This window comes from Scomber scombrus, chromosome 17, assembly GCF_963691925.1.
Source record: "Scomber scombrus chromosome 17, fScoSco1.1, whole genome shotgun sequence".
In the NCBI taxonomy this organism is placed as follows: domain Eukaryota; kingdom Metazoa; phylum Chordata; class Actinopteri; order Scombriformes; family Scombridae; genus Scomber; species Scomber scombrus.
Window position 1 is genome coordinate 13,191,950 of NC_084986.1, and position 24,911 is coordinate 13,216,860.

At 40.5% G+C, this 24,911-nt stretch overlaps 1 protein-coding gene across 3 annotated transcripts in view; it reads left to right on the forward strand.

Moving 5' to 3' along the window:
* The window catches only part of nbas (NBAS subunit of NRZ tethering complex), a 156,315-nt gene that overhangs the window by 56,515 nt on the left and 74,889 nt on the right, over positions 1 to 24,911 (forward strand). For all 3 annotated transcript variants that reach the window (XM_062437119.1, XM_062437120.1, XM_062437122.1), the window contains exons 32-41: positions 2,867 to 2,979; positions 5,871 to 5,984; positions 9,008 to 9,121; positions 11,965 to 12,122; positions 12,966 to 13,049; positions 15,605 to 15,781; positions 16,273 to 16,386; positions 17,602 to 17,725; positions 23,695 to 23,771; positions 24,731 to 24,868. In XM_062437119.1, coding sequence (XP_062293103.1) covers positions 2,867 to 2,979; positions 5,871 to 5,984; positions 9,008 to 9,121; positions 11,965 to 12,122; positions 12,966 to 13,049; positions 15,605 to 15,781; positions 16,273 to 16,386; positions 17,602 to 17,725; positions 23,695 to 23,771; positions 24,731 to 24,868 — 1,213 coding nt within the window. The remainder of the gene's footprint in view (positions 1 to 2,866; positions 2,980 to 5,870; positions 5,985 to 9,007; positions 9,122 to 11,964; positions 12,123 to 12,965; positions 13,050 to 15,604; positions 15,782 to 16,272; positions 16,387 to 17,601; positions 17,726 to 23,694; positions 23,772 to 24,730; positions 24,869 to 24,911) is intronic.

Below are 24,911 nucleotides of genomic sequence, written 5' to 3' on the forward strand. Positions count from 1 at the left end.
GAGCTTTTTTATCATCTTTCAGCTTCTTGTTTTAGTTTTATGGCATGCAACTTAACTGTTCTGGTTCGTCCTCACAGCTCTCATCAACATCGTCTCCACCCACAGTAGCCAACTGTTTTCAGAAAAAAAAGCTCTCCACTGCACGCTATCAGCCCAGCACCAAACAGCTGGCAGTCAAAGTCAGCGACAGGCATTTACTGTAGCTCCTGAAGTGCTTGATATTTCTCTCAGGAGTGGATAGCTTAATGGAGAGTAAATATTGGACGTGCATTTGCCAAATGGCTAGAAACATGACTCCAAATGAATTTTAATCAACAGTGTGCAGACGTGTTCTCCATAACAGCTTTATAAGGTGATAATATGTCAATTTTATGATTGTTTCAGTGGCAAAAAAACCCTCCAGAAAAAACAACTGATGCAATTTTAAGGCTTTAAAAAATTCAGAAATAAAGACATGCTTGTTTCAGTAATGGAAAATAGACTTATTTGTACGGTTGTACATGCAATACAAATTTACATTTATTTCTGTAGGGTTCTTTTTAAAACTTTTGCTTCCAGTTGGTCCCGGTAAGTTTGACCCATTATTCTCGAACTTAATAAAATATTTTCTTGCTTTTCATCTTTTTATCTTGGCTTTTTAAACTTCAGGCTAGTTATGGCTGTGGCTTACACTTTCCTGGTACTCTGCTAAGAAAGGATCAGATATTTCAGCAACTATATTAGCTGAATACATTTGAAAGAAGCCAAGAAATGAGCATTGAAGGGGGTGATTTAAGTTGCTGGTTGTTTCTCCCCTACAGTATTTTAGAAATAGCTTGAAATAGCAAAAGCAGAACTAAAGAAAGAAAAAAAGAAAAGACTAGACAATTCACCATCTGGTATGTTCAAGAGGTGGCAGGTCTCAACTACGCTGTTCCATTGACTGTTCCATAAATGTTTATCTGTGCCCTTGTTTGAGTTTAACAGGAAATAGTTATCTGAAAATTATCGAGTACATCCTGCGAAGCACACAGTGACTCTTGAAACTGAAATAGACATTTTTCCATCGTCTTTTCTCTATGCACTAAGGCACACACCCCTGCAGATACTTCACAGCTTGAGTACATAATCAACATGACCTCCTTCTGTCTCTCATTCGGCCCTCTGCAGCCTTTCCTCTGCTCTCATTTGCCAGGACAAACCTCTCATTCCGGGCAAGAACACAAGCCATGCTCGAAGAGTGGGGAGCTGTGTGCGGAGTGTTTTGCAGAGTGTGTGTCCTCTAATTTGTTAACAATATCGAGTCAGCCGGTTTTAAAGATGTGTGCTTTGGATCGCTTTCATTACGCCATTAGAGATTCTAAGACCCCCCCCCTTGTCTGTAAGTTGTCTTTGTCTGAACACTTTTAGGATTAACTAATACTGTGGGTCAGTGTGTGATTCTTCATGAATGCACATTCCAAGGACAAGTTTCGTCTCTCCTTATCTCACTCAAGTGACGCTGTCGTCAGATCTACTCTCTGAGCTGTTGTTTTATCTGGGATTTATGCTATTTATAAATTAATCATTTTGTGTTCTTTCTTCTCTCTCAATCACTGCTGTATTTTGTTTTCCTGCGTAATTGTGATATAAAAAAAAAAACAGGCAAAAGAAGGGAGTACTCTTGCATTTTAAGCAGGCAAACACACATTCACTGCAGTTTTGCATATGCTAAGTGATGTGCTACATAATCCTATTAAGGGTAATGAGTGTGGATTGTTTTGCAAGAGAAAACTCCCCTGTTGTAGATCCGTCAAATTAGTCTAGACTTTGTAAATAAATCCATTTGAGTGGTCTATCCATATTTCTGATCAAGCTGCTGAAACTTCACAGACTTTTTGCTGACAGTAAAAAAACAGTCTTTAACTTTGCCAGCCTGTGCCAACATAAGTAAAACTTGTTTAAGCCTTCCCACTCAGTTTGTCGTGCCATCAAATGAGTTTCTTCCGCTTTACAATCAGTTGCTGGAGTACTATCCATAATGATTGAATGTAAGTGACTATTAATGCTTCTTCATACTTAAAAAAGTACAAAAACAACTTTGCTGTTGTTGTAGCATCTCCTGGCTTTAAGAGTAAATACACAATACCGTAGCTCAATAAAACACAGTGAACACCTCTTAAGTGCAGAAGGACACAATATATCACTGTAGCCTTATTATATTGCATTTCAATAATATTAACAACACTCTTAAGACTGACTGAAAATGAATTACAATTCCAACCATGATGTATCACTTTCAACCCTTTTAACTCACAACTCTTGGATAGAGTGCTCACAGGTGAGCATTTTTAAATCCACTACAAAAACACATCAGTAATTCAGCTTTAACCTTTACATTGCAGTCACCAACAAAAACACAGTAGAATAGTGCTGCAGTTTCTTCAGACTAGCACGCAAAGCTAAACACAACATAATGACAAACATGCCCTTATCAGCCAGGTGCTAATCAAACAAAATAAACAGTTTTGCGTCATGTGGCAGACACGCACTTACAATGTTTACACACTTTATGTTCTACTGTGAAGATTTTCACCTCCAAATCGGACAAATTATAACGTTACCTCAAGAAAACATCTTGGAAACGAATAAACATGAAAAAAAAAATCGGAAACAAAGATTTTTCCATGTATAAACAATAATTGATGTTAATGTATTTTGATTTCAGCTTTCCTGCCTTAACTTAAACTTCCCTCCTTCCTTCATATTAAGTTCATATCATAAGAACGTCAACTAATATGTAAATAAATTCCCTCTTCTGCATTCCGCAAGGTTAACTTGGGGACAGATTAATATAGCTGATTAGTGGTCACATGTTCCTGCTTTAATTGGTTGTTTTCTGCATCAGGGCGTGTCTCCAGCTGATCACAGACTGTCCTCCAGCCATCCAGGAGGAACTGGACCTCATCAGTGCCCTCAGCCAGCTGGAAGGCTTCAGCGTCAGCATCCTGCCATTGCAAGGTACAACGGTGTGTGTGTGTGTGTGTGTGTGTGTGTGTGTGTGTGTGTGTGTGTGTGTGTGTGTGTGTGTGTGTGTGTGTGTGTGTGTGTGTGTGTGTGTGTGTGTGTGTGCGTGCGCGTGCGCGTGCGTGTACGTGCGTGTGCGTGTGCATGCGTGCGTGCGCGTGTGCGCGTGTGTGCGTGCGTGTGTGCGTGCGTGCGCGTGTGTGCGTGCGTGCGCGTGTGCGTGCGTGTGCGTGTACGTGCGTGTGCGTGTGTGTGTGTGTGTGCGTGTGTGCGCGTGTGCGCGTGCGTGCGTGTGTGCGCGTGCGCGTGTGCGTGTGCGTGTGCGTGTACGTGCGTGTGCGTGTGCGTGCGTGCGTGCGTGTATTTATAGTGGGAAAAGAAATGCTCAATTAAACACAGAGGGCTCATATTCCGGAATTTGGCATCTTAGAGTCATTCATTCAAGTGTTCTTAATTTAAACTCAGACTGAGCTCATATAAAGGTTGAAAGGACATGCAACATCCTACCTGTCTCACTCCCTGCCATCAGTTCCACCATCCCTCCATATGTCACTTCTTCTTACCACTATACCTCAATATATGGTTATTTATGGATCAACTGTTGAGCAAACAACATCTGCCTGATGGCCTAATTAGGATTGAAATGTTTGGTGTCTATGTGTGTGCCGTGTATCTAATTCCTCCCTTTCTCTGTCTCTCTCTCTCCATCCTGCACAGACACACATACACCTCTTTTTTGCCCCATCTGTACACTTGACCAATCAGTATTCACCTCCACGCTCTTTCTTTCACTCATTTCTGGCTTCACATCGGCACCCTACCCAAGCTTTTTCCAGGCACTGCTCTCTGTTAAAGAGAAACAGTGGAGCCAGAATGAACCAGCTTGGCCCCTCATCACCTCACCTCTGAACCGAGTTGTTGTTAGCCCCTGAGGCCTCTGCCCCCCCCCTTCCTTTGCCCTCATCAAACTGAGCTGCCAGTGTCACAGTGCCACTGTGACAGAGAGCACAATGAACTGCCATCTCTCTTCCTCTTTCCCTCTCCTTCTTTATGCCCTTCCTTTCTTTGCATCAATTATCCCCTGCTTTTTCTTTTTTTCATCACTCCTTCATTGCCCCACTCTCTCAATCCTCTTTCCCCTCACGCTCAACAACTATTTTCTTCACTGCCCACTTATTCTCACCCGCTAGACAAAGTGAGAGCATAAGAGAGTTTAAGAAAGAAGGAAAGGAGGAGGGAAAAAAGTAGTTTAGGACAGAGGACAAAAACCTACAAAGAGAGGGGTGAAAGGGGGGAGTTGTATGGGTTTTGTATCAGTGATTACTGTCTTAATACCTATTTCATTGCTTGGAGCCAGACTGGCCCTGAGCAGGGTCTGTATTGCCTGAAGTGCCCTCATACTATTTATTTCATCCAACTCAAGGACTCACACATACACACTGGATATACACAAAGAAATAAACTTTATTTGTTATTTTCACACCAAAAATACCCCTATCCCTTCACATACTCACAAACACACACAAGTATAAAGCGAAAGAATTTGAGCATAAGTAATCCGTCTCCTGCAGCCCTCCTACTGCGCCTTAGGTGATGCGTCACACACAACACCCTCCTCAGAATTCCCTTTAGGCCTCGCCTAAAGTGATGCCAAGCCATAGAGATTCTCAGCGGGGTGCAGAGAAGGCACAAAGGCCTGCGGAGGCACTTAACATGCCAATGCTCAGGTTTTACAGTGCAGGTTTAGAAATGAATATGGAAATAGATTTCTGGAGTTTTTGAGCTCAAAATTCTAAAAAAAAAAAAGAAACCTGTCAAAGAATCCCTACTCCGAATGTGGAAGAACTGATATGCTGCAAGATATTATATGTACAATTTAAATGCATATGACTAGTTTTAAACAATTTGAAATGGCTAGGGGTTATGTCCTGAAATGGTATATAAATGGAGTCGTGCCAGAATAGATAGTTCCCACACCCAGACTGTTAAATGATGAAGGTACAGCCACAAAATAAAATGTGCCACTAATTAAAGGATTTCAAGTAACAAAAGCTAAACTGTTAACTGGCTCCCTCAATTCTAAGAGACTTTTTCTTAAGATGCTTTTCTTAAATGTAGTGATTTACATTATACTGGATTCATACTACCAGTGTTCTGTTTATGTGGTCTGTGTCTGTTTGTATTTTGATGTTTTAATGAACCATGTTTGAAAAGCCATTATCTACTTTTGTGGACAATAAGGTTGTGTTCTACTCTCATCAGCATTGGCATATACTATATGTTGGCCAATGTGCAAAAGGAAATTGCAACAGGATGCATTTGAACAGTGCCTAATTAATTTACATAGATTTGTGGAGACCTGTTTTCACTGCTTTTTCTATTAATCAACTTAAAAGACGATTCAATGTTACAAAATACAACTTTTAAATACTCTTAACAGTCACTATATGTTAATTTGAGTGTTATTTTATATAAAATACATACAATACAAGTTGATTTGAAACGTTTATGATTCAAGTTTTTATTTTTTTATAATAACTTAGTTTCTATTTGTTTATCGATCACATTTTGCTTGTCATTTTGTATTTAATATAACTGTCACTTTGATTAATAAGCATATTTTTCAAAATGTAATAATGGGTACATTTGAAGGATTTTTGCTACTGATAAGTAATCGTGTTGAAAAAATATCCACAGAAATAATTGTCTGCACACTGAATATAGAAAGTTCCCAGAAATAAACATTGATAGGGTCTGCTTCTATTAAGGCAGCAGCTGCAGCCATCATTGTAGATCATTTGCTACCATTCCATCATCAACTGTAAACTGCCCAGATTGAATAATTAACAAAAACATGTCTGACACCCTCCTCTTCTGCCCCCCAGTGCGTCTGCGGTCAGACCGTCTGTCTCTGATAAAAGAGTGCATCGCCGACTGCTCCACCGCCTACAAGCAGTCCACCACTCTGCTGAATCTGGCCTCACTTCTCAGAGTTGCAGGTATGACAGCTGACACTACTGGTTTCATCACATCACTCTTGTTTTACTCTTTGAGTTTTATCATGTTAAAAATGTATCTGAGGCTGACATTCAATATACCAGACGCTTCTCCGGTGGCGGGTTTCATGACAAAACTCATGAGATTAAGTGAGAGGGACCGCCCACACGAGGCACAGAGACGTAACCCAGCTCGCGTGGGTACTTTCAGCGAGTGCAGTGGCAGTTCTCACACTAGAGGGAAATTCATCTTCATGAGCGGCTTTGCAGCTTGCAAGCAAAAATCCATACTTATGCACACACACATACACATACCCCGGAGGAGCGAGCAAATTTCATTCCCCAGACACATTGCTTGGGTGCATTTTAAACCTTTTTTCTGCGCTCAGGTTACATGTAGTTTTGACAGTCAGGGATGGGTTCAGTGCTAGGTCATTAAGTCAGCTACGAATACCAGGGTTTGCAGAAGATGAATGGTAGATGTTGTTTCTGAATGGCACCCCATTCACAAATACATACAAGTCATTTTTACCTTTCTGTCCCCATTTTAGCCCAAATCTCAGTCACTACTCCTCATTGATGATGACATTTAATAGAACATTTTATGATTTTGAAGCTGGTACTATTTCCATGTAAATCATTTTGCAGTTCTTGTGTCTGTTGTAGAACTGTAAGGGTCTTCTGAATCTCTGTTTACTGCCTCATGCATCTTTAATAACTAACTGATAAAAGTATTGATCTTCCAGTTTCTTTCATAGCTGACAGGTGCTGATAAGGGGCATGATTTGTTGAACGTGTTTACGGTTTGCAATTTGTAGACAATATTTGGGAAGATTATTGACCACTCACAATACTTTTTTAAGGATTGGCATCGTCTAGGAGAACGGCTGATGCATGCAGCACAGTGCACATGTAGACAGTGAACAGTGAAACCTGCCAAGCATTTGGCTTTGTACAGACTGTAGAGAGAAAAGGTGAAATTAAACATTTTTTCAGGTTATTTCTCAGTGCACTTAAGGATGACTCAGCTTTTTAAGCAACATCCTACACACTCACGAACCTTACCAGTGTGGAAAAAGATTCAAGTTCCTAGACTTAGCTTTGGGACGCCTCTCCATCCTCTCCTCTCTACTTTCTTCAGGAGGGAGTGCAAACTCTTGACCGAGAGAAGTGTTTACATCTAGTTGTTATTCCAAAAGGGATTTTCCTATTTCTAATTTATTCGTTGTTTTTGTTTTTTTAAGTTTTTGTGTGAGCTTTCCTATCTCCCATTTGGCATCACAAACTGCAGTAGCAATCAGTAAACTCTGCTGCAAAGTGCAAACTGACCATAAATGCAGAAATTGACACAACAAATAACAGTTGAATTATTTAACATTTCTGCTTAAAATTATTTTAGTGAAACTATATATAGCTATATAATAGTAAATGTGACCATTCCAACCCTCAACACTGTCAAAATAAATGGACAAAGATGTCATCCTCCTCTTTCTGTCCTTCAGTATGACATGAACAGTGTAGACAGCACTCTTCTGTCTCTATCACGGTGTTTGTTTCATCTTTCTTCTCCCTTCAAGAATATCAGTTGGACTGTTATGTGACTGTCTGTCTCTCTGTCTCTTAACTTACTGCTCTAGCTCGCTCTCTCTTCTTCCTTCTCAGAGTCCTGTCACCAGCTAAAGGAAGCCTGCTAACTGGCCTTGTGGCATTTCTGTGTCTGCACTGCTCACATTCAGTCAGCAGGCAGCTCTCACTGTGTGGTTTCGGGAAAAAAAAAGAGGCAGAGGGAGATGAGAAGAGGAATAAACACATTTTTAAATAAATAAATGCAGGGGGGAGGCTTTTGAAGGGCGCATAGCTCCAGGGCTCGGTGGTGAATATTTAATGCAGGTATCACTGGCACACCCGTTAAAAAACCCTACGGCTTTGGTTCCTGCCTCAGCCTACGTAAAACATTCAGTCGTATGGATTAGGGTTGAGAAAAAAATTGTTTTTGTGTGAATGAATCAATAATTATCATACACCAAATAAGAATTTAATTGTGCTGACTTGGAAATGATCTGGATGATAATGTCGTCATCCAGTAAAGAGCCTCGGGAGGTCACGTCGTAGTCTAAGCTTATTAACTGGAGTGTTTTTTCATTTGTTGTTTGTCTGACATTCCTCACCTTTGATCGGTCCGTCAAGGACAGGTAAAGTCTACAATTGGATTTCCAAGATGTGTGATTTGGATCTTGTTGAAATAAGGCCAGAGTATGTTTTGATAAAAGCATCTGGTCTAAAAGAACGCAGGGGGAACAAAGGTTCGCCGACACACGCACAGCACACAAAAAGCTCCACTATATTGGGGTCTTGACAGCTTTTGAAAACACCCTTTCACCAGTCACCCTGAAAATATTTGACCAATACCTCTTTCCCCCTCACAGTAAACATCACATTTCTATCCGTCACTCTCACACACACACACACACACACATACACACACAAATCCAGTGCCATCACATCTCAACCCGGTTCTTTGATCTTCAGTGTGCAAGTTTGTTCAGAAGTCCTGTTTCTGCCCGTGCCTCTTTTGATCGCCCTGTCTTCTCCTTTTTGTTTATTGAGCTTCGACAAAGATCAAAGGTTGTCCTGAGCCGCCACACAAATGTTAACACCCCAACCAATCCCACCAAGATATCACACTGAGCTTATTCCTGTTTAGTGAGACACCAAGATGTATATATATTTTTTTTAAATATTTCATTTTCCCTCTTTTAGACGAACAGACACTGCAATAACTCCATTTATGGTCGACACTGATTAAAATTTAGTGATGGGGGGCTGGTCTGGTGGTGCTGCTAATTTATTTAGATGTTTCAACCTTGATGTCTGTTTAAATGAGTGTGTGTGTGTGTGTGTGTGTGTGTGTGTGTGTGTGTGTGTGTGTGTGTGTGTGTGTGTGTGTGTGTGTGTGTGCGTGTGCGTGTGTGTGCGTGTGTGTGCGTGTGCGTGCGTGTGCGTGTGTGTGCGTGTGTGCGTTCCAGGAGATGATGAGACCACTCGAAAAGGCCAAGTGCTGACCTTGTTGGCAGAGCAAGCTCTCCAGTGTCTGGACTTCAAGGCCTCCTATATCCACTGCCAGGACCTCATGGCTGCAGGTATGTAGTTGACAATGGAGAACTGAGAACAGCAGTAGATGGCAGTAGGTATCACAAAGTGCAATAAACCCTTAAAAACAACAACAAATGTAGCTGTGCCTCCTGACTACATGAGCGCAGTGGTTCCACAACACACAGAAGTCTGTCACACATTACACCACCAGCAGGGGCCCTTCTTTGTGGAGTTTGCATGACCACAGACCAAAAACATACAGATTAGGTTAATTGGTGACTCTATATTGGCTGTAGGTGTGAATGGCTGTCTGTCTCTAATATGTTAGTCCCATGTTTTACTAGCAACCTGTCCAGGGTGTACCATGCCTCTCACCCAATGTCAGCTGAGATTGGCTCCAGCTCCCCTGCATTCAATTTCACTGAGGTCCAATATGTGAAAATTTACTCAAGTGAAAGTCTGGAATATCATAATGTCCATCATGTTATTTTTCAGTACCTTGAAGTAGCATTGTAGTTACATCAGCATCTGTGTCTAGTGGGTAGATTGTAGACTGTCAAATAAATACAGTATAATTCATTTATTAGTATTTACACTGAATTTGTGGGATTCAAATAAATAATAATTAAATAAGAATAAAAAGAGAATAAGATACATTTTCTTTTCTTATATCAAATAAAGATATAATTTTAAAATAAAGTGCATGACAGTTTTGATTGTGCTTCTTAAATAAAGTGCTTAGTTTTAGAAAAATAAAAAATAATCCCTTTTTACTTTTAAATTTAACTTAAACCATAAACTTAATTTCACATATAATAACTTTATAACAAAATATTTCAACACACATTAACTCTTTTCTCCGTGTGTATCTCACTGACATGTGTTGGATGTGCACGGATTTAATTGGCTTTAATTAGCTTCACGTGAGAAGATTGGCTATGCACAGTCGTCTGTGATTTTCCAAGGTCTGCTCCACTCTTACCGTAATAGCTCAAGAAGCTCGACCAGGTCTGGATAGGACGGCGTCTGGGTCTGGATCCGGACCGCAGTCTGCCCATTAGTGACCTCTGCTCTAGAGGATAAGTGGTAAAGAAAATGAATGAATAATTCATTTAGTCTCAAACTGTCAATTTGGAACACTGTGGACTGTGGAAATTCTGAATACTTAAATTAATAACTACAACCAAAATTACCATATCAATAACTAGTATAGGTTGAAAGTAGAGGTTGGAAGCATTCATTCTTGTGCAACATTAAATAGACCAGCATTTCTTTAAAAGATAATAAATAAATAATAATAATAATGCATTATATTCAAAGGCGCCTTTCAAAGCACTCAAGGATACCTAAATGTAAACTATGTAAATAAAATAAATATACGTCTAAAAACAGAAGTGCGTGTGATGAGGTGAAACAAAAGGAAATGGTGACCTTGAACCCAAAATGGTGGAGATGAGACTTGTGTTTGTTTGTGTTTGTGTGTGTTTCTTTGTTCTGCCTCCATATGTTTCGTGTGCACAGCATGAACATGTATGAAACAAAGGAAGTATGCAAAACAAGAGCTTCGATTTTCCCTTTCCTTGTTTGTGGTAATGTTTACGGTCCATTCAAAGTATATAATCTGTGTAGGATAACAGTGTCAGGTTAGGAAATACATTAATTTACATGCAAGACATAATAGTTACTGGATGTGTATCCAGTTCTATGAGCACATTTGTGAAGCATGATTAACATCAACACAGCAGGCGTGGCTACCAAATAACATAACTATGACAAAACATCACAATAACAAAGCTCAGTGAATAATGTTAACCAAATCGATACATGTACAATGAGAAAAGTTAAGCAGTGCTGTGCTTAGCTGTGTACTCCATCATACTATGTTATGCCTAGTAAACATTATCAGTCCATGAAGGGAGTTCCTCGCCAACGGAAAGTTGATAGTTGCCATAATAAGTGAGAGTAATAATGGCCAAAACTGCTAAAAAAGGAAAAGATTGAGGTTGTTAAATAAAAGTTAAATTAGTGATGTAAAAAAACCACGAGAATGACAAATATACGTCACTGAATCAGCAGAAGACACCAGAATAAATATCACTGTGCTCTTTCAACCACAATTTTCCATAGATTATCATGGCTTGTGGCAACCCCCATGGTGTCCATTCCAATGTTTTTCTATGGTTTCAAACCTTTTGCTTTGGACTTCTCACATCCTGTCTTCATGCAGGAGAACAATAATAAGGAGAGCTGTACCCATGTATGTAAATCTAGTCCAGTATTTCCCTGAAGGTTTTTAAAGTGGTACTTAGACAATGATATTTTGTCTGTCCCCATCTCGTGTTACACCACTAAAAAATTTAACTGGAGAGGATTTCACCGAGTCTTCCCACAGTGCTGAATAACGGGAGACAATGTGGATGTGAAAAAGATGTCGGGTAGAAAAGAAGGTGTAATCAGATAAGCACCAGTGTTCTCTGTCGGTGAACGTAGTGGGAATAATTCAATCTGTTTGTAGGAATGAAGTCAGGGTGGTGTGTTGGTTTTTGACTGATAAAGCTGGAACAAATGTAACACAGTTATTACAGTATGTCTGGCTGATATTTGCTTCAAGGGGAAACATGTTTTAAATTTAAATACATATTAATATCCTGAAGGTTTAGAAGGTTACACTTTATTGTATATTCATATGTAAGGTTGTTTCCTCTGCTGTTTTGTTTGACATATTCTTAAATTTCAGTTTAAAGTATGCTCTACCTTATGTCTGTCACAGTATGTATTTAAACACCTTTATCTCCTATCTGATGCCTTCATTTTAACATTATCACATTATCTCTCTCTCTATTTCGACTTGCCTCCCCTACATATTTCCTTTCATCTGTTCTTCCTGCAGGTTACAGTCCAGCATGGGAGGTATGCAGTCTGCTTGGCCAGTGTGAGGGTTACGGAGAACTGGACGCCCGGCAGGAGCTGTTAGCCTTTTCCCTCACCCACTGTCCCCCCGACAACATCCACGGCCTCCTGGCTGCCTCCAGTGACCTGCAAACTCAGGTTGCTCTTTCCTTTCCATTATAGTTCAAGATCAATATTGCTTTTCATACACCAGTACTAGTTCTTAATAATAAAATGTGTAAACAAACAACCATAACATGTAATTGGAGAGACCCAGTCAATACTGACAATGTTAATAACATTAAGTAACATAATATATAAAATTGTATGGATTCTGAGCTCCAAGCCTAGCATTAGTGTGTCACCACACATCCAGTCCCACTGTGGTTAACCAATGCTGTCCTATCTAAACACATTGTTGTTAGGGGAAGATATATATATTTCAATTCCAACAAGAAGATTTACCTTTTGTGTTGTGTCCAATTTGCCTCAAAAATACTGCATGACATAACGTTTCAGGGACAGGATTTAGAGAAGCACTTAGTGCAGTTTCATGAAGAGCCAATAGAAGATGGGTTTGACAAAAACAAGCAAACAATTTGGAGTCTATTTCTTCTTAAACAACAACCTTTTACATAAGTGAAAAAAGACATTAGCGCACCAAAACAGATACTCCGTAAAAATCCCTCTTTTACTGTACAACTATACCAGCGTAATGGAGGTAAAGATGGTTCAAGGGGTCAGTTTCCTTTTGAATTTTGTCAGACTTGTTTTTGTTTTTCATGAACTACTGCAAAGGAACAGCAGAATTTAATTTGCATCTGAGTCAAGTAAAAACATTTTAGGGAAAAACTGGGGCTTCTGCTTTCTCACCTTTTAGTTGACCCAATTGTATTTACCTTAAAGTTTATCTATCACATTGCTTGACTGAAACAACAGGTTATCTAATAAAGTACCGAATCTCATCCTTTGTTTTCCACCTTCATGCTCTCTGTCCTCCAGGTGCTGTACCAGGCAGTTAACTATCAAATGGAGCCTGTTATTACAGAGAGTGGACCAGAGGCCGACATGACAGACTCTCTAAAGGTTTGTTTGTGTTAGCCTCCACATGTAAATCTGTGTATTTTTTCTGTGCCTTGTCTTATATCTGCTCTTTGTCTGAGTTGTGGCTGTCTCTTCTACTATTCTTGTGTGGGTGTGTCTCTGCCCTTAAGATGGGTTTGTGTGTTTTCCTATTGCTCCATATTTGATGAGGTGTAAATCTAGTGTTAAGGTTGCACAGCTCTCTTGGTTTATTTATGCCTCCCTTCTCCTCCCCTTCAGCACCGCCAGCTTTATGATGCCATGAGTGGGTGTTAATGTTTCATGACTTGCATTGCATCCCCTTTTGTGTGTGGATGGGTGCTCATTTGAAGCTGTCTGTTGTCATTTTATTGTTGTATTGATGTACCTACGCTCCACTCCTAAGCCCTTACGATGTGTGTGTGTGTGTGTTCTCTCTTGAGGTGTTCTCGTATCTATATATTTGTGTGTGTGTGTGTGTGTGTGTTGTTTTTTTTTTTTTTTACTAAAATCTTGAGCGTATATGTGTTTGGGTCCCTTTCATTCCCTGACCCACAATCCCCTGCCATATAAAGTATTGATGAAAGGCACTAAACGATTTGGCTGCAGCCCACTGGCCCTCTAAATTCTGATTGTGCAGTAACTAACATACCATGAAGATCGGTGGGACACTTTAAAAAAAGTATAACATAATGCATTTTGCAGTACAATGCACCATTCTATTTTTTCAATTTCTGTTCATTTAAGAATGGAGGGAACTTTCTATTTCTAAACTAAACTTAATCTCTCCTTTAATTCTCATAATTCTTAGAATGGCTGAGCAGTGTGTGCAGATATAGATTATTTTTTTCATGTTAATCTGGCAAAATCCTGCTTTACTTTACTAGCTTTACTGTTTTGTCATAAAATTATAATAATGAAACTGTTTGATTCAACTGTGTAATCTTAGAGACTACAGTTAAAGAAAATCACAAATGAATCTACCCCCCATTTACTCAGAGTAGTCTGCCTGCCTTTGTGTGCCTCTTGGCACATTTTGTGCATATTCAGTTTTATCCCTTATTTCAAAAAAGGTAATATTCCTACTAAGCTGTTAACATGGCTAATGAAAATGAATATTCTACTAATATTCCCGTTTGCATGCAGAAGGTTTTCAGGGTTTCTCTCTGCTCCAGTAGGAACGGGAATCACAAAATCTCTGCAGGCATTGAATTGAACCAGTGAGGTGAAAAACATTAGTGAGCCATTGCCTAATATGTATAAGGGATATTGATGTGACTGATATTATAAATTTATAGTTACAGGAACTAGGTTGTCCCATGATGTTTACTACACAGCTGAGTGTGTTTGGTGCATGACACTGAGTCGCCACAGTCAGTCCACGGCTGCATGTCAGGAAAATAACCCGTCCCCTCAACACCCATTGTGGAGAAGGCACGCTCTGTTTTTCCAGCCTGTCCTGAACAGCTCTCCACTTTTCTCTCATTCCTCTCCTCTGTCTGCCTTCCTGTTCAAGCATAAGTCATTTAGCCTGTGCCGGAGTGAGTTACACAGCCAGTCTGTCATGCCCTATCTCAGCCTTGCAAACTGTTGGCTAGTGGATTTGTTTACAATGCACAGAGCTGACCGTGAACAGGCAAGAGGCCATGTGATGCAAACTGTGGTAAAAAACCCCAATTGAGGCGCATATTCTGAATGAGCTGTATACATGTCTAAACAATGCTCCTAAAACCTGAATAATATCAGTATATCCCACGTGTCTTAATTAGGAAATGCCATATTTAGAATAAGGCCAGAATAATAGTGGAATATAGGGGGTGTGTAATACACTAATATTACGCTGGATTAGAGATGCATGCCAAAAAGAACATTTCTAGTCAGAAGGAAAAACACACCTAGTTTTAAACATTTGAAAGACTTCACAGCTGAACAAATCCGCCACTGGTGGAAAACTTTGAAAAAATCCTATTTTGATGCAAAGAAGCATAATGGCACAAGCAGCTCCAGCTGTTCCAGTTATAACGTGATAAACAGAGTGTGCACAGCTGCATATAAACAGGAATATTAGTAGAATATTAATTTTCATTAGCCATGTAAACAGCTCAGCAGGAATATTGTCCTTTGTTAAATAAGGGTAAAAAGCTGAATATTTTGTGTATGTAAAAGTAGTCACTGTATGTCTCTCATACAAGGCTTAGAGGGCCCTGTGCACCCTTAGCAATGTAATTGTACACAAACAAACAAACAAACACATAGAGAGCCCTGCTCTTATCATGCCTCTCTCAGGTAACTAATAAAAAACCCAGAATACAACCATATATAATACCACTCTGATACTCAAGAGTCCACAGCTCAAAATGTGTCCCTTAGTCTAATAGCAATACAGATGTAATGATGAGGAAAATGAAATGTTTAGAGGATCCTGCAGCACCAGAATAGGATAATGAAAGTTGAGGACATTTCTCAGTAGCTGCTTCTGCAGAGACACCAGATCCACATATTAGAATAACATGGCTGTCTTTTGTTTTCTTTTCTTTTTTTTGTCCATTTGGTTACTGCTATCACCTGCTTCACCCCAGGCCTGCACTCCCACTGTGGGCTCCTCTGTGGGCACAGCAGGAGACTTGCTGCACAGAACTACAGCTAAGACAATGGAAGTATTGACCACAACAGGAGTGACGACCAAGGCTGTGCTGACCGCCGTCAGTGATCACCGCTGGTGGAAGGAATCCCTCAACTACCTCCGGCCTCTGCAAGTAAGAACAGATTTACATCTTTTATGTGATCAGCTGTGAAGTTACTAATGAATGAACTCACTTACTTACTAAATGTGTTTTGTTTTCATGTGTTGTATTGACATATTTGTGTTTATGAGTGCATCAGCAGCAGTGGGATGTGAAAGACACAATCAAAAACTTCATCGGCAACCGGGCTACATAGTCTGTTTGTGTGCGTGTGTGTGTGTGTGTGTGTAAAAAGACAGTCTGTCACATTTCTTCTCGTGCTCCTGTTTCTCACACACCCTTGCTAACAGACCTCATCTGCTTCATCCGAAAACAACCAATCAAGAACTCATCTCTTGCATAATTAATTGGCCCACCTGTTGAATATTTCAATATCTGGTGGTTGTGGTCACAGGTTTCTAAGGAAAGAGAAAAGCAGAGAGAATGTGAATTGTGGGACAGAGAGAGATGACAGTGCTGTGGGCATGTTGTGAAAGTTTAATGATGTTTTGATGGCTCCTCAGGGTCATGATGCTGGGACCAGTAGTCAAGGAGGGGCGTGTGAGAACTCCAACCTTGAGCGTCAAGGCTGTAGCCCCTTTTATCAAGAAATCATTGATGACTCCTATTTAGACCTGGTGAGTGGCTTTAGAACAGTGTGTCTCATAGCTCATTATTTTTTTCTTCCTTTTACATTTACGTTGTCCTTATTTCTCCTTGTTACATCAGGGTACTTTCTGAGGTTCTAGCAAAAATGCCTGAAAAGGTTCACGACTTAAGACATTTAATTAGATTATTTTTTCCTCCAATGACTTATAAATTCCTACTAAAACAGTGTTGAGAGAAAACGAATATTGATTTCAGACTAAGTTATCTAAATGCCAAAAGCAATTTGGGAGTACTAACGTAAGAGGAAAAGAAGGGTAAGTGAAAATGGGAAGAGATACATTTAAGAATGATGGTATAATAGCCAACAAAGCTGGAAATGTGCTGAAAATATGAAATATAACAGTAGAGTTTCTTTGTGTGTTACATGGAGGGTGAGAGATGAATATTGTAGAAATCAAAAGGAAAAGACTGTCCACAGAAGAGAGTTATGGAGGTAGAAAAGAGCAAAAGTAAGAAAAGGAGTTGTTTGACCTTTATGCCTAGAAAATGGTCGCCCTGGGCTATGACTGGGCTTTTTACTCAGAGACACAAATCATGTGGATAGCTAAAAGAGTGGACGCGAGGGGAAACAGAGAAGGCCGATACATCTCTTCTCATGACATTTTAATAGGCCTCTCCAAATCCCTTCCTCCGCTCCATCTCCAACATTCATCCATCTTCCATCATCCATCTACCAATAATGGCTCCCTACGTCCATCTGTCTATGAGCCGGCTGATCAATGGGATTGTTTTTTACCTTAACAGTTCCAATGAAGGAAGTGGGGAGGGAGGAGAGGCTGATTGAGAGAGAAAGAGAGACAAATGCAACATGACAGAAAGATGGATAGAGAGAGAGCAGCAAAGATAGACAGGGAACTTTCTGTGTTAAAGTGATAGCTCTAAAGCCAGCGAGAGCGCACATTTCATTGTTCACCTCTCAGACACTTGAGAAATAACTTGGTGTACAAGAAACCTATAAATGAATTATCAAAAGGCCCTGTGTTGAAACACTTTATTTGACTCTGAAGTTCATTTGTTTACTCCATCCCTCATTTGTCTGACTCCCTGGGAATTGAGACGCTCAGTCAACTCAATCACATCTCCTTGTGTCATTTTTTGATCTGCTCCCCCTTCTGTGGGGATTCCCTTAGAACAATAAATATTATGTGTTCATCACTCTCTTTATTCTCTGTTCTTTCTTTTAGAGTCAAGATGTGTATTCAGCCTGCAGAGACGTACCTCCGGAAAACTTTGCTGAGGTTTTGCTGAGGACTGGTAAACTGGCTGAAACCAAAACTGAAGGAAAAACCCCGTTTCCTGCTACAGAGGGTAAGCATGCACAAAAAGCCTACATATAAGCAGACATACTGTACAGTACAGATTAAGCTTAAATTTAACCCAGATTTGGTTGCCCCTATTTATTTCAGAATTGGGCTACAGTTTATTTTTGCCAGATTGTTTGACACCCGATTAAATGCCCAAACAAACAACAATCTGAATGGATTCATGGAATGCGGAAAATTGGAAATTTTGGTGGGTATCATGCAGTTTTAGCAGTTGTCTTGATTTGTTTATTTTTAATATTATTAGAAAATGTATAATACATGTTGCAGTTACCACAGTGACTGAGAATGTGCTGTGCTAGAGATATAACTGAACTTCAGTATAGAACAGACAAACAATGTCTGTATCTTTGCAGCCATATATTTCTTTTTTCCCCGTCTTGCACAAAGTTACACCTCCTGTCTCTTTATTGTCAACATTTATTCAGGCATTTTGTTTGAATGAATGAATTTTCTGTTGACAATTCCAATAAAACCAATCAGAGGTTTTAGGGTTCATTTTCTGTGTGGGTTAGGGTGACTACTGACTACCCTACTGTGACTGGTGGACTGATCCATACAGTGTGAGAATAGAAGTCACATGTTTCAGATGTGCAGAAAGGTCAACCAAAACATACTGTACAAGAGGGAAAAGACATTCATACAGTGTCTGCCCAGTTTTAATGTGAAAGCTGAAAGTTATGCAATAAATGTCAGAGTTGTCTATAGCTGTTCACTGCATAATTTGGGGAAATCAGATCTTAAACATTATTTATTTTTTGAATATTTTGTGCTCACTTGAGCCCTCACATTGATTTTTTTCCAGAATTTATGAATGCTTTTTTTATTTTTTTATTCAAGATTAAAACAGAGGAAATCCCCAAGAAAGTACTCTGTGAATGTTTTGAGACAGCATGAGATAGAGTGAAGTGTTAGCCATTGCTCTCTATTAGTGAAGCTGTATTTGCTGAGAGTGCAACATGGTTCTGTCTGAGATTTCAAGAATTCAAGATCTTTTATTTGTTACATATGCATACAATTATGTATATTGAAATGTTGTGTCAAACTTTCAGGCAGTGCACAATGCAAGTACAAGAAATTATAAAGTTATGGTCATATTTAAAAAAGCTATATGTTTATTTATGAATGGAAGAGCCAACAATAGAACAATAAAACAGACAAGTATTTAAATAGCAGTTGTAAGCATACTATACAATATAAGCAGTAAACATGGTTATAAAGTAAACAGTGCAGATAATAGTGTAAGGTAGTGTATAGTATAGTATAGTATAGTATAGTATAGTATAGTATGGTATGGTATAGTATACGTAGGTGAATGTCCTTGGGTATATTGTCCTTCAAGAGTTTGTTGTTCATCGTTCATGGCTCTGATGACCTGTGGGAAGACTCTTTTCATCAGTCTCTTAGCATGTGATTTTTGGCAAATAGTCCACTGCTTGGGTGGTGGCGGTACTTTACTATCCTCCCGGCTCTGCTTACACATCTCCTGTTGTATAGGCTCTGCAGGGACGGAAGCACAGAACCCATAGTGCACTCAGCTGATCACGCAATCCTCTGCAGGGCCATCCTGTCCTGAGAGGAGCTGTTCCCATTCTAGGCGCCTATGCTCCCCATCTCCATCAGTATGTTCTGCACTGCAGCAGAGGGAAGGATAGCAGGACATTTTGTGGGACCTTGAATGTCCTCTTCTCTTTTAGGTGATACAGGTGCTGTCTTGCCTTTGCTATCGCAGAGTCAATATGTGTAGCCCATTTTAAATTCTCTGTACATTGAGGTACTTAAAGCTGCTCGCCCTATCTACTGATGCCCCGTTGATTTGCAATGAGGTGTAAGACCTCTGTCATTTCCTGGCATAATCCACAACTAGTTCCTTGGTATTACTGACCTCCATTGAAAGGTGGTCAGCCTGCAACAGGCCTGTCACCTCCTACAGATGGGCTGCCTCATCATCATTCAAGATGTGCCCCACTTCAACTGTGTCATCGGCACACTTTATGATGGTGTTGGAGCTTTGTTTAGCCACGTAGTATATGTATGAGAAGTACAGCAGAAGGCTCGCCACACAGTCTTTGGGGACCCTAGTGCTGAGGGCGACAGGGTTGGAGGTGTGTCCACCCTCCCCTGTTGTCAAGGTGCAAAAGTGTGGTGTGCAGTACCTGGAAGATAGTGGATCCGTTTGGGCTGTAGGCAAATTGCATGGGGTCTAAGGTGCTTGGTAGAAAGAAGCAGGTGTAGTCGTTTACTAAACTCTCAAAGCACTTCATGGCTACTTAAGTGTGGCTATAGGTGTTAGTCATTCATGCAAGCAAAAGAAGCAATCTTTGGCACAGGGATGATAGTGGACCACTTGAAAGATGCAGGGACCATGGACTGGGCATAAAAGAGGTTGAAGATCATTATGAACACTGGAGCCAGGATGTCAGAGTAGGACTTAAGAGCCCATTTGGAGATGCTTCAAACTGAGCAAACTGTACAAGGCATTCAGCTCTTCAACCTGCAAAGCATTGGTACTCACTAGTGGGGCTTGCTTGTTCTTATTGTCCATTATAATCCACAGATCCTGCTACATGTGCCTGGAGTCATAATTGCTGGCAGTGTGATTCCACTCTGTCCTTTATATCCTTCCGTAGCCTGTAGGACACCGCTTTATATTCCTCTATATCTCCACTGACGAGTCCTGCGTTGTACACTGCAGTGCAAGCATTTGCCACTGTCTCTCTTTACTCTGCCCTCTCCTTTCCTCATCTGTCTAGTCAGGGAGCCCATATGTGGTGGACTAGGGAACAACATGGGAAGAATAGCCACCTATTGATTAATTAATGTATACCCATGCATCCCTCGGCAACAGTAAATAATGATGTGTCACTGTGGCGATACCAGAGAGATAGCATCAAGTCAAAACATCAAGGCCATGCAGTGTGATGGATCACAGCTGCTCGCCAAAATCAATGCCACTACAAAAATAAAGTGTGTGCCTGTGTATGTGTGTGTGTTTGAATACTAATACATGGGTACTGAAGAAATGCAAGGACCACACTTTGCCCATGGAGTGCCAACGCTTCGATATGCATACACACAACTCTCTCTGTCACAAATAAATGCATTCACACACTCACACATTCCACCAAATCCAAGCTTTCCCCCCCCTCTCTCTGTCTCTCTCTCTCTCTCTCTGTGCTGCCGTCATTCAAATTAATATCTCTTTTCTTAAAAGTCACCTTCCCTTCAGAGCTGCTGCGGAGTGCAACGTGTCGAGAAAGAGAAAAGCCGGTCTGGATGGCATCACGTCCGATAAACCTTCGATTAATGACTCCCGTATCGGCCCGCCACGCCGGCTGTCCTCAAAAACAGACTAGGAGTTGGCCTTTAAGAAAATAAATATATTGATTTTTTTTTCACCTGGCCCAGATAAGGTGGAAGTAATTAATGATGACACAAGTGGAAAGTGACTCAATAGGATTGAGCTGAGTAAGGTGCAGAAGTGGGCAACTCGGTGTGAGGAGACACAGAGAGAGACACACACACACACACACACACACACACACACACACACACGCACACATACATACATGCATGCATACCTGACTACACTCTACACACACACATGGCCGCATGTTGACCGGGCCATAATCAGTTGTTTTTCACACTACCTGCACAAGTGAAATACCGTCCCACTAACAGTGTGCCCGATTTAGCTGACACAGGAGCAGAGGTGTATAAATATGTGAAGACACACAATTCTCAAAAACAAGGCACACACACACACACACACACACACACACAACACACCCAATCTCAAATGCCCACTCCTCTACGTGGCACCTCTTTATCACTCTCTCTGTTTCCCTCCTTCTCTCACAAGCAGAAATACTGTATGCTTTTAAGTCAGGGTTATCTATTCTGTGTGTGTGTGTGTGTGTGTGTGTGTGTGTGTGTGTGTGTGTGTGTGTGTGTGTGTGTGTGTGTGTGTGTGTGTGTGTGTGTGTGTGTGTGTGTGTGTGTGTGTGTGTGTGTGTGTGTGTGTGTGTGTGTGTGTGTGTGTGTGTGTGTGTGTGTGTGTGTGTGTTTACCCCTCTGGTAATTCCTGTCCCGATGGTATCAGTAGCTTTAGAGAGGCGTGTAATCAGCTCATTCTGAGGTGTAGCTCATTGAAACCCGGGGGGTAGGAGAGGAGGGGAGAGAAAAACGAGAAAAGGAGGAGGGTGGGCACTCCGCTTAAGAAAGCTGTTATGGCTCTTTAAACTGGTGCATCACTCCACCCCTGCTCAAACACAACTACATGCGCACACACTAAACCTCCAATCATATGTGTCAGATATGGGCCTGCGTGTGCACATATGCATATTAGCATGCATTTTGTTCTGCAGCATGTGTCTCCCTTTGCCCCAACCTCTTTCTCTCTCCCAGTGTCCATGCTCTACTTTTCTCTGTCTGTTCCATTTTGTCTCAACTTTTATCACCAACACAGGCTTTTGTTCTCCTTGGGTCTGAGACTACAAAGTGATTATGTCTGCCTCTGCTTTTCTCTGCACTCTCCCACAGTTTCCTTGGAGTGACTGAATATGTGAGCGAGTGAGTTGATTTAGGAGTCCATGTATGTGTGGTGTTCGTTTCTCATTGAGTAAAATTAATGTAGTTAAATGAATATAGTTGGCTGTGTGTGTGTGTTTTTCTGCCTGTTGTGGTCTCCGGACCCAGCAGCTACAGATAAAAGTCCATCCTTGTGCCCAAAGCTCTGTCTAGACTCCAAATATCATCAGCCTTAGAGGCACTAGAAAACATGGGCTGTGGCCTAATTCCATAATACTACTCCTAAGCAGGTTTTGAGTGTGTACTGTGTTCAAACTGGAAAAGTGACAAAATCAAGTCAGTCAGTAAGCTTATTAAAATAACAGTTAAGTCCATTAATTTCTTGCATTCTTATTGCAAAACTGTGTATTTTATATAATATTATGTAAATATTATTAGTAGAACTAGTCTACCAATTATTTTCTCAAGTAATCAATTTAATGGGTAAAATGCCTGCAAATAGGGAAAAATACCCATCAAAAGGAAGAGAGGGAGACAGAAGCTAAAACGGCCTGTTTTAGACAGAGGCTCAACTGAGGGGCTGCATGTAAGTCCAATATAAGATAAATACGGAGGTTTTTAAAACAATGTAAGTCATACAAAGATATTCTAGTCGATCACCAGAATATAATTATAGACCTGGAAATGTGCATGATATGTCCCCTTTAATCAGTATATTGTACGTACTGTAAACCTTGAGTATGCATTATAGAATTGGGACACAGCAATAGATTGCCCAGGAAACTTTTTGTTGGAAACTACTTATCCCCAGTCGACATCACCAGGTCTGCCAGATCGCTGGTTCAAATGGACTAGTTAAACACAGACTCTTATAATCAAACCTCTCTTGTCTTCTCTGTGGATAGATATGCATAGGCTAATTCTGCATTCAGGGGACTCATCCTTAAAGTGCACTTAGAAGTTTTGATTCATCTGCAGTGCACTTATTAGAAATGGACATGTACTTACTCCTTAAAAAAAATGATTATTTTTTATGCAAGAAACTACATGTGCACACACACACACAAAACCAACACTTGTAAGCAACATATGCAAACACACACACATACACACACACGCACAAGCAGACGTGCACACAATAGCCTGGCAAGAAGATGGACAGAATCCCAGAACTCAGGGGGGATTGCTAATGACGCTTCTTGAATTCATCTCCCCCTTTCTTTTCGTCTTCCTCTATTTTTACCTTAGCTCTCTTTTGTCAGGCCCACAGAGAGGTGTATACTGACAGGCTCTGTCGTCTGTAATCAGCTAACGTGGGATGAGACTTGTCCAAGAGGGGAGGGTTGGTTGTTAATCTTCTGTGCTTTAGTTAAAATATTTTCTTCCCTCTTTCTCTCTCTCTCACTATCCCTCCATTCTTCCCAGTTTTGCTGCAGCTGGCCAATGATGCATTTCCCAGGGACATGATGCTGGCTCTGTCCTACTTACTGGCCCTGCCTCAGGTAGGTGGACACAGTCATGCACACACAGCTTTATTTTAGACATACTGACAGACACTCTTGTCTTTATGTGAATGTAAGTGTGATAGTACTGGCTGAGTAAATCCATATCTGCTATAGATCCCTTACCATTCTTTCTGGATGAGTTATTGTGCCAGACAGTCTTTGTCATCAGTGTGTCAGAATCAAAATCATTCTTAAAATGGTGCAAAAAAAAATGTTGCTGCATAGCACATAATGGTAGCAGTTCATCAAAAGTATCACGCATCAATAATTCAATGTCGTTCTTAGTTCAATCAACATTCACACAGACTGTAAATGTCCACTAGTTCCCCCTACCTGCTCTTGCCACCTGCTTTGACTTTTAAAGTATGATTTCATGTTTATTCACGATGTGACTGTTAGCTGTCAAAGGAACAGTCAGTGTACTCTGATAATAAAGACAATAAAATGCTATACAGAGAAACTTACCAACGACTGCAGTAAATCATGTTCAAGTTGAGGGACTGAAATCCCTTGTGAGTCTCAACACTTGCAGCATAACCAGTAAAACAGTGCTGGAGTGAATATTACATAGATATTTCCTGGAAAGCTTGTTAGCTCCCCTTGGATTATACCAACATTACTGACAAACTGACTGACTGTGTGAGATGAAATTAAAACACAAGAGAGATTCTGTGTTGGTGCTTAGTTTTTTTTCTGTGACATTGAAAAGGTGTATGGCAAAGTATAATTTGACACGTGTATCCTTTGTGCTGGTTGACTGAACTACAAATGATTACATTTTTGTCAGGGCTGATTTACATCCCAGAAAAAAAACAGTTGTAGGGAAACAGCCATGACATGAGCTTCAAACATCTTTTTCAGTTCATTTTTCACATTTTTTGTCTTAACTACAGCCACCATGAAAATCCTGTGATGACAGCATCTCACTTTCTTCTTCTATCCGTTCATCAATCCAGGTACTGGATGCCAACAGGTGTTTTGAGAAACAGTGTCACTCTGCCTTGTCCCTCCAGCTGGCTGCCTACTACTACTCCCTGCAGATTTACACCCGCCTCATGCCCTGCTTCAAGGACAAGAACCACTCTCTCTACCAGGTTAGCTGGAACACCATCACAGTTCTGTGTTTGTGTGGGTGGG